Source organism: Frieseomelitta varia, unplaced genomic scaffold, assembly GCF_011392965.1.
Source record: "Frieseomelitta varia isolate USP_RPSP 00005682 unplaced genomic scaffold, Fvar_1.2 scaffold_6, whole genome shotgun sequence".
NCBI classification, from domain to species: domain Eukaryota; kingdom Metazoa; phylum Arthropoda; class Insecta; order Hymenoptera; family Apidae; genus Frieseomelitta; species Frieseomelitta varia.
In genome coordinates this window covers 152,367-162,502 of record NW_025110367.1, presented here as the reverse complement: position 1 = coordinate 162,502, position 10,136 = coordinate 152,367, and the positions used below count along the sequence as shown (strand labels likewise).

At 36.3% G+C, this 10,136-nt stretch overlaps 2 protein-coding genes across 3 annotated transcripts in view; one reads left to right on the top strand and one right to left on the bottom strand.

Moving 5' to 3' along the window:
* Positions 1-293: 293 nt before the first annotated feature.
* Positions 294-7,783, bottom strand: LOC122534459 (rho GTPase-activating protein 17-like). 2 transcript variants are annotated; one of them, XM_043665098.1, is made up of 5 exons: positions 7,161-7,781; positions 6,974-7,082; positions 6,155-6,217; positions 5,174-5,443; positions 294-4,526 (listed from the first exon to the last, which is right to left on the bottom strand). In XM_043665098.1, the coding sequence occupies exons 1-4, from the start codon at positions 7,316-7,318 to the stop codon at positions 5,183-5,185; spliced, it is 591 nt and encodes a 196-aa protein (XP_043521033.1). In that variant the 5' UTR covers positions 7,319-7,781; the 3' UTR covers positions 294-4,526; positions 5,174-5,182. The 2 variants fall into 2 exon arrangements, with proteins under 2 accessions (XP_043521033.1, XP_043521034.1); XM_043665099.1 differs by lacking the exon at positions 6,155-6,217 and having other exon boundaries at positions 7,161-7,783.
* A 768-nt stretch (positions 7,784-8,551) lies between these two features.
* LOC122534461 (polypyrimidine tract-binding protein 1) overlaps positions 8,552-10,136 on the top strand; it is a 65,186-nt gene continuing 63,601 nt past the window's right edge. Inside the window, exons 1-2 of the mRNA XM_043665100.1 lie at positions 8,552-8,560; positions 8,731-8,880. Of these exons, the coding sequence (XP_043521035.1) occupies positions 8,552-8,560; positions 8,731-8,880 (159 nt within the window). The remainder of the gene's footprint in view (positions 8,561-8,730; positions 8,881-10,136) is intronic.

Genomic DNA, 10,136 nt, shown 5'->3' with positions numbered 1-10,136 from the left:
TTCTTTTTTATTTTTTTTTTTTTTTTTTTTTTTTCTTTTATCGTCAGATGATGTCAGAAAAAATAGCAGGTTTTCTCCGTGTTTCTATAGACTCTCTAGTTTGCTACCCGATATATCGATTCGGTCGAGCTCGATTCTAATCTCTTAATTCTCTCTTTCCCTCTCTCTCTCTCTCTCTCTCTCTCTCTCTCTCTCTCTCTCTCTCACACACACACACACTCTCTCGCTCTCAGTTTGCTTCCTCTTTAAACAAAATATTTCCGCTAAAGGCTAGCGATTTTTTTTTTTCTTTCTTTACCAGAACGACGCTCTTAACACGTTCAGTGTCCTCTACCTAATCTTCAATACTCCCTCACATTTAAATAGTAAACAAGCTAAACACTTGTGGGCTATCGATCCGACTGCGAATGAGAACGCTGACAAAAGAAAATCAATGATATGTACAATTCATCTAACTAAGTATCTAATTGTATTTACAGTGATCCTGGACAACTGCTTATCCCTATTTAAGAGTAGGCTGTACATTTGGAAATTAACGAGAGCTAGAGTTATAGCGGACAATACAAGTTCGATTTGTAATCTCCTCCCAGAGATTTCATCGCTTGGCGTTTCTCTTTCTTTTTTTTTTTTTTTTTCGTTTTTGTTTTTGTTTTAATTTAACCGTAATCTAAGGAGCGAAGGTAGCTACTTCAACGTTGCACAAAACAATTCGAAATATTACAAAAAACGCGACCACTTCGTTGAATACGTATATTAGCATTCGACGTTTTCGTTTCGAGTTCCGTATCGCTTCAACTGCCAATTGCTAATTGCGCAATACTAAATGGATCCTTGTCCATCGGTGACAAGCGACCATTAAATATGTATTATTAAATATGTAATTTGTTCCACAACATTGGAACAAATAAATAAGAAAAAATAGGGGAAGAGGGGAGAAGCTAAAAGAAGTTTCTTCGATTTTCTGTGTTAACACTGAACGTGTTAATGGCTGGTCGACGAAAAATATTGATATAGTGTTCTCGTTTCTCGTTTCTGTCCCTCTCCGAATGTTCTTTTTTGTTTTTGTCCAGACTTTCGCTAGCTTGTAGGGCAGAGTTACATACAGATCGCTACTGCTCTATAGTTTCTCGATAAAATATGTGTTATATATATGTATATGTAATATATTGTCCCGTTACACTCGATCACCAGTAAGTTTACACGAACGTTTTTCTTTTTTTCCTTTTTTTTTCCTTTTCTTTTTTCGTGTTCTGCAACGTTCAAGACGCGTTACAGGATCGTTCAACCAATCTTTTTTTTTTCTTTTTTTTTTTTTTTTTTGAAACGAACAAGAGGGAAGCTAAGCGCGTAGTATAAAAAGATCAATTTACATTTACTTCACCGTCCTCGAGAAGAAAATGGCAATTTCCTTTCTTTTGACTGCCTCTGTTTTCGTTAATCTTCGAATAAGTCCGAAATAACGAGGTTCTGCATTATCACGATTTCCACGTCTTCATCGACTCCGTCAGATTAACCTCTGGATTTGAATTTTCTTTCCTGCATCGGGATTCAAAAGCTTCCTCACAGAAATAACTTCCTTTCTCTCTTACTTTTGCAAGAAACGAGTTTAAAAAAAAAAAAAGTTACAAATTTCGAAACGAAAACTCTTTCTCTCTCTTTGTTTAAGAATTTCCTCGATTCAGCTCCTCGATCGAACCTCAGTAATTCGAACTTCCTTTCTACCAATGTGGAATCTTCAACGACCACAGTTTTTAAACTTAATGGTGACCAGTTTTCTTTTTCTTTTTTTTGTTTTCCTCGTGTGATCCGTAGCTGTTAATTGAACGTGTACTTTATGATCTAGTCTCCTATGGCCGTTATTCCCGCCAGCTCCTAGAACCGTATGATACAAGAACGCCTAAGCTAAAATAAGTTGCAGAGACAAATCTCGTTCTTTCAGAAGTGCACAAATTTCCTTTAAACAATCACGTTTGGAGAAACTCGAGGAGACTTCTTAATTCATCGATCGCCTAACTTGTACCTTTTAAGTTTTGAATATGGTTGAATATGGTTTGTGCATATGGTCCGATGAGAGAAAGAAATATGTATGTCTGTGCACTCCTGATATCTCAAGTCAAGACACTTCGAACTATCTCTCTTCTCACACTCTCATAGATTCTCTCTCTCTCTCTCTCTTTCTCTCTCGCTTTCAGCCTTCTCTTCTAACAGTTGCAACACTGGGACCTTCACCAAGAAATTCCTCCTCTGCTGAAAACACATTTACCACATTTACTGCTCAAATTAGCCAATAGTTTTTAGTTTCGGAAATTCATCGATCAGGCAAGTATCTTTGAACTTTCACACGTCTAACAGAGAGACAGTTGTTTCACTGAAGTTTCGTGTAAAAGTTCGCAGAATCTTACAAACCAGAATGTGTGTGTTTACATCGTTTGAAATTACACTGTTCATTCACAACACGTAGAGAAGTTATTGATCGATTAAAGAAGTCCCAGCGACCGCGAGAAACATTCAAGTCTCACTTCCAATTTCTCTAGGCTCTCCTTCCGTTCCAGTACATCCGTTTCCTTTTTTTCTTTTTCTTTCACCTTGACCGCCGACGACCTTTAATCGTTCGAAAAATCAGCCGAAATGCAACCGCAGAAAGTAAAAGAAGTCGACACATCTTACGGGATCATTCTGTTCCTCTCTCGCTTAGAATCCCGTGCAGCCTCGTCGAAAGTCGCAAATTCCAGACGTGAACAAAGATGTTTTCCATGCTCATAACATAACGCACTCGGTAATCATTCCGGTGGAGGTGGCTGCACGCTTTCAGGAAGGATGAAATAAATCCCGGATTAGACCTTAGAACAGGAATTATTGACTATATATATTAATAGTACCATACTGAATTGTAGATCCGCGTGTTACATTCATCATAATTTATCGCAATGAGTATCATAATCTTAACTTGTATACATAGTTCGTTTCAATTACCTAATTAAGACAGTTCGGAACGGTATACGGGTAAAGAACATTAGTGAGACCACCGAACATTCCATTTCTCTCTCTCTTTTATCTTTCTCACTCGCGCAATTTCGTTCACTCTCGCTCACGTTCGCTCTATATATATATATATATAATGTGTATGTATATATATATATATCGTTATCGTTTATTATTTAATACTTTAATAAAGGATACGTCGTAACTGCTTCAGCGCCCTGAGTCGAAATCAAGATACATACCGGTGAAGATAGTACGAAAAAACGAAACGGAGCGACACGGGTGCGCCATTATTATGATTACGCCATATACATATACATTTATTTATTTATTCATTCATTTATTTATTTATATATATATATACTTATATTATATATATATAATTTTTCTTCTTCTCAGATAATATTTATATTTTCAACGTTATATCTTCTCGCACGAAATTCTGAAATATATAGTCGGTTACGTATGCACCTGCACAATAAGCGCGCGTCGTGTGCACATGTATACGCAAAAAATACGTAACTTTACATCTTTTACTATAGATACATCATGCATCGGCCAACTATGTATAATTTTCCACGATGTGTATGCACGTTTAGAATCAACATGAACCTGAAACCAACTGCAACGTCGCTCTCCCCTGCTATAATATAATATGGAAAGATGATTTTGTTTTCAGTTAAACTCGACATATACACTTCAGTATATAGTAAAGCTTGTACATGGAATTACTTTGGACCTCCTACCTCTTCTAACGAAACGTTTTTCATTCTCTTTTCTTCGTTCGAAATCCTTCATTCATTTCTTATTCTCAAACGTACATGTACACACACGCACACACACACACACACACACACATATACACACGTTCTCTTTCTCTCTCTCAAGCTCTGTCTCATACTCTGCCAGCCTTCCCCTCGATCACTGGAAAACACTACAATATCGATGCAGTACTATCACAGTCAACTCTTACGGAATAGTTGCATCCACGCCGCATCTCATGGAATTCTAAACGCCATACGACTCGTATAGTTTCTTTTTTTTTTTTTTTCATTTTTCATTTTTATACTTTGTCTCTAAACTCTCTATTTTTTTTTTTCGTTTTTCTTTTCTTTTCTTTTGTTTCTTTTAATTGCCTCGTCAAAACTGTGTGTGTATGTATATATGTCTGTGTATGTGTGTGTGTACACTGAGACTACGTGTATCTTTTGAAGGTAAGGCAACCGCCGTAAACTGAGTAAACCCGTATATATGATTATACTCAATTAGCAGTAGAAATATATATATATAATATAATATAATATATATATATATTTTTTTTTTCAATTGGAAATTCGTCAGCACCGTCGTGTTTTCCAAAAGGACGATCCAACAATCGACTTCGATATTCTTTTCTCCTTCTCCTTCTTTTCTTTGCGAGGACGGGCCGGTGTGTTACGGGTGACATATAATATAACAAGAGCAAGCAGGGCACATTTCCTAGGCATATTACACAGTATTTACAAAGTTGGTGCTTCATCTGCTCTGTTCCACAATTAGAGCTCCTGCAAAAAAGAAAAAGTGATAACACACTGTCAAAAACTCACAACTGATATTAAATATATAGCAGTGTTTGGATAAGTGATTATACTTTCTTTAATTAATCTTTTATAGACAATATAAATTCTACAAGTGAAGTTGTTGAACGGTTGATTGGACGGAGACATACAACGTTAACCAGAACTTGGTGCCATTAGTAAATGAACCTGGTAACAACTATGGATGTATTTAAATTGAAATTGTGTATCATTGGGCAAGTATTTCAAAAATGGAATCTGTTCAACAGCTGTTAATTGTTAACAAACAAAGCTGCCTTTAGACAGATTCGCGTGATCATGCTATATTATACATTAATCACAAACATGTGAAATACAGTTAATCACAGTATGCTTTGATATGCACAGCTTCGTTCCTTTTCCTTTAAAAGGGGACGCTCTCTAGAGCTAAAATTGGCAGGTTTACACATTTCGTTTATTTTTCTGTTTCATTCACAAACTGACTGATTAAAATCCAGGAAGAACTCAGAACTTGGATAAACCAGATACATAAAACTAGTTGAGTATCAATTTCTGGAATTTCTGTTTAATTAGAATTATATTGTACAATTTTGTCACGTTTCAGTTCACGACACAAGGGCATAACAAATAGATACCTAATCTCTTCACAGGGCACCAAATGGGTCAAGTTGGACTTGATTATTTTGTGGCTGCGGAACAGCCTGGGGTTGTTGTTGTTGTTGTTGTTGTTGCTGTGGCTGTGGTTGCTGCTGGAGATTAGCACCCATCATGGGATTCGTGCTGGGCATCATCATTGGCGCAGTCCCTCCTGCGACCATCATGCCACCGGGACCACCAGGCATTGCACTCATCATTGGCCTCATGCCTTGCATGCCCTGCATGCCCATTGGCACACCTTGCATTCCCTAGGGACACCAGAAAGCCAACAGGTCAAATACAGCCTGTAGTTCTGGAATTCTTACTGCTCACTCGGTTCTTTTGTCTTCTTTAATAACATCCCCGACGTCTAACTATTCACATTCAATAAAATTACAACGCACATTGAGCTCATTACGTTTTTTAACACTTTGTATTTGGATTCTTTTGATTTGCAACGTAAGTTCTTTTATGTAGTTAAGTTTGGGTCAGTTTAGATGTGTTTGAATATATGGAACAGTGTATTTACATATCTACAAAATCTGTATCTAGCATACAATAAATACCTATAAAAGTAGCGTTAAATTTATTATACAATAGAGTATTTCATATGCAATGATCCAACGACACATTTATGACCAAGTTTGCCGAAGAAACTAGTTTAAAGATAAATAAACATACAAGTGCATCACACACATATGAATGCAAAGCGAGGAATCATTAGGGACATCGATAGGAACAATGGTTACAAAATTCTATGAACTATTCCTTTACAATCGACAATTATAAAGAGAAGGAAACTTCGTCGTTTTTCAAACACTTGGTGAAGATTTATTCTCTTGACGGTGTAATTTGTTTTCCACAGAATTAGTTAGCAACAACAGAATTAGTTATGTACAATAAAGTGGAGTCAAACCTTTGATCAAGCAGTACTGTTCGTTTTTACTACAATGTTTAATTCTTTGGAAAGTAGAACTTACCAGTGGCGCGGTGTGGGGAGGAAAGCCCAAAGTGGTTGAAGGGAGTTGCGTCATTCCTTGTCCCTGTAACAGCAGGTAGCATGCCGTATGCCATGCATGCATTGTACAGCTAAGTGTATGGGTCAACGAATATATTCTCTATGTTTTTTTAACAATCATTCTCTCCATATATACTCTATATATACTACAGTGAAGGACGTATCTTACAATTCTAATTTATCTTAATCTATAGGAGATCTAACGTAATTTACACTTGAGAGTAAGTTTATCTTGGGTGGACCTTGGATAACTGTGCTCAGTGATATTCAAGTATAAAACAATGCATGGAGCAGTCAAACGTGCAAGGCGATAAACGAGCTAAAGTGTTTGTTTCAGTCAGAGTATTAGAGAGGATATGTACATATATGTATTAAGTATATAAAGTATATACGAAAGCTTATTGAGCGACGAGAAGCAAGCATGCTACGATAATCGAAATAAAAATAATGTAAGAAATTATTTGTGAGTGTTCCCTTAATACTAGACTCGCTTATCGATTATACTTTATGCGTGTATGAACACAGAACGGATCAAACACGATTGCGTTGCAAATCCGAAAATGAAGATGAATATTTATAGCTAATAGTAGTCCGATAACGATTAAGAATAACATGCTGATAATGATTCAGTGTCAGAGAGTAGATAAAGATGTTTGACATATAGTATAGTATAATAATAATAATAATAATAATAGGGATCTGGTAGCCAAGATATCGCGTTCAACAACAATGTACTGATAGTGACCTACTGTCAGAGAATTAATCAGCACGTTGAACTCACCATTGGGCGATACCCGGCGCCAGTTGTAGCTGCCATAGGCTGTGGTGTCCATCCTCCAGCTGGGCCACCAGTTTTAGCAGCGTTTTTAGGAGAATTCCATTGCATACCTCTGAAAAAGGACAAATATGTTACTTTCTTGCCCCATTGAGATTATTTTTGTTTTCAAAGAATTTTGTACTTGTCTTACTTGACTTGCTGCTGCGCACTCTTGTTGATGGTCAGATTCTGGGCTAGACTAGCAAGGCTGCTGTCCAAATCGCCGGTCAAAACTTTTCCAGTAGCTGCTGCGTTCTGCTGTTGTCCTGCTGCTGAAATATTATTATCTCCAGCTACAGTGGTAGGCATCAGCACCGTGCCCAAACCGTCAAAACCTAAGCAACATCTACATCAGCCAAAGCTCTACAAAGCATAACCCAAGGTTGCACGTTCTTACTGTACATTGAATGATACATGAATAAGGAGAGCCAATTTTTGAACATAAAAAAAAAGCATGGATTTTAATAGAAAGAATGTCAACATCGAGCTACTTGACTAGCTGGGATAAATTACAATGAAATAAAAGAACATATCCTTTGATTTTGCACTTTTGTGAAGTTTACAATATTTGCAAATACACTGGTATTGGGTATGAAAAAGCCATGCTTTTTACTGTGGAACAGAATATACAGTGCGAATGTGTATCATTATCTTGACAGATAACAACATGTACGTATTTATCGTTTTACTGTACCAAATAAATATACAACATATAATCACTTAATTCCTTGCAGTTTAACTTGCAACGTCACAATTTGTCAATATCCAACTGCAAGAAATTAAAAGTAATAGGAAAAAGTAAGAAACATTTCAAGTACATAATACATAATTTACATTACGCATTTATAATTAAATTTATACTAAATAAACGACTGTATATTGCTATCAATACAATTTTATCACTTGACTAATTAACCTTACAGTCATTTATCTAGGAACTAGATAAGATGGACAAGAAAAACATATCTACAAAAGTTTAAAAAAAAAAAAAAAAAAAAAAAAAAAAAAAAAAAAAAAAAAGACAAAAAAAAAAAAAAAAAAAAGAAAAGTTCCCTTGCGAACGAATTAAATCAAGGTCTCACGTTGTTGAAGGAATCGATTTGTGTTATTTGCCGAGACAGAAATTAAATAAAATTGCGAGATATTCGTATCGTTCAAACAAAATATTCGGAGATAAAATTTTCACCGTGAATTCTGAAAATTGATCTCGCTTCGAATTTAGTTCTCTGTTGATTATTTTTTCCGATAGAAATTTTATTTATTCAATGTCGAACGAACGGAGAAGAAATTAAAGTTAGAGAATTGAAAAAGAATTTTTCTGCAATGAATCACCGATATTTAAAATAGTGAGTATACTTAAGCGATATAAAAATGAATATACCTAGTGAGTATACTTGAGTATACTTAAGTGATATAAAAGTGATACTAGTGAGTATACTTGAGTATACTTGAGTAATATAGAAATGATACTAGTGAGTATACTTCAGTATACTTAATTGATATAAAAGTGATACTAGTGAGTGATACTTGAGTAATATAAAAATGATACTAGTGAGTGATACTTGAGTATACTTGAGCGATATAAAAATAATACTTGAATGAGAATCTTTGATGAAACAATTGTTGAATCTTTTGAAAAGAAAATCCTCGTTAATAAATATGTTCAAATTTCACATATTAGTGGAGTCTTCTAACTGTGTTCTCATTGTTTTTTGTTGCAGGCATTCCTGGAAATGGCGGATGAAAATTCTGCCGCGACGATGGTGAATTACTATGCATCGTGTATGGCTCAGCTGCGTGGCAGGGCAGTTTACGTTCAATTCAGCAACCATCGGGAACTCAAAACAGATCAAACGCACACCAACAACGCGGTGAGTAATTCAACACTTGTCTGTAAAATGTTCCTTTGCGAATTTGAGCCACGGAAGCCGGTTGAAATGACCAATTTAACACGCGTAAATTTTATTTCACTTTATTATATCATTTAATATATTTCGAGGATCTTGATATATCCTTTAATATAATATTTTATTTTATTATTAATTTTCCGATATATATCGAGGATACGATTTGAAATGTGTAAATTTGTAGTCGTCTTTTTTTCTTTTTAATTTTCCGCTAGAAATTTTCTGCTTCAGTGAATTTTGTTAATTCTCACGTAAACGATCGCTTTCACGACCGTCGTGAACCCTATAATTTTATAATTTTATAAAACGAAAGTAAACTTCGAGTTCGAGGCGAAGCGTTATTATGAATACAAATTGCGTTTGCCGTGGTCGTATCATAATTTATGGCTCGACCGCGCTCAGGCGAAGTTGGAAAGATTTCTTTAACTTCGTTTTAATTCCTCGTTGACCAGCCCGAGTCGAAGCTTCGTCCACGCTCATCCGCTTCGCGCTTTCGATCGTTCCGGTTTTTCATTTCGCGGATTTAAATTCGGACTCACTTAGAAGAGACGTTTACGTTTGTCGGACAAGTAGAAATTCCATCGCGATGTTTTCACTCGGGAAAGAACGTTTCTTTGAATGATAAAATACTCTGCCACAACGCGGGGCAGCAAGCTCAAAGAAAATCCGCATCTTTTCTCCTCTAAATTGTCCGACGGGAGCGTATTCAGCGCTATCTGCCGGCCCAAAATTAGTATTAAAAGCGTGGAAAGAGCCGTGAGGACTGAAAAACATAAGCGTTTCTCGAGGTTTCTCGTGGCTACGTGGCACCCGACTGTGTGTTCAGCGTCGACTGAATATGTGAAAAAAACTAAGCACGCGGTAATTTGTGCAAGAAAGACCTCTTCTCGATTCGACGTCCCTCCGTATTCGCTTATCGCGCAGCCAGCTGGCGCAATTACTTTTTAACGAGTAGATTAAATGTGTGTTCTTTGGATTCTCGCTCTCGCCAAGCAACGACGAAACGAGAATCGTGTTTCTAGGAAAAGTTAGACGATTGTTGCTCTCTCGGCAGGTTTCTAGAACATTTATTATCATAGTTATTTCTCTGTATATCATTGTGATTCTCAGCGTTAGCTAGACTGTTGTTTCATGATTTTTCGTGTATTTATCGTGATTTTTTCCGAAGCAAAGTGCGCTCTTGCGCGAGCAGAACTCAAACCGAGATTTGTTTTATCAAT

Bases quoted from the DNA above. Each gene is read 5' to 3' on its own strand.
- LOC122534459 (XM_043665098.1), bottom strand. From the start codon at position 7,318: ATGCCTACCACTGTAGCTGGAGATAATAATATTTCAGCAGCAGGACAA. The intron at 6,218-6,973 runs GTGAGTTCAACG...CTGCTGTTACAG, and splicing joins GCGCCGGGTATCGCCCAATG to GGACAAGGAATGACGCAACT. The intron at 5,444-6,154 runs GTAAGTTCTACT...TGGTGTCCCTAG, and splicing joins CTCCCCACACCGCGCCACTG to GGAATGCAAGGTGTGCCAAT.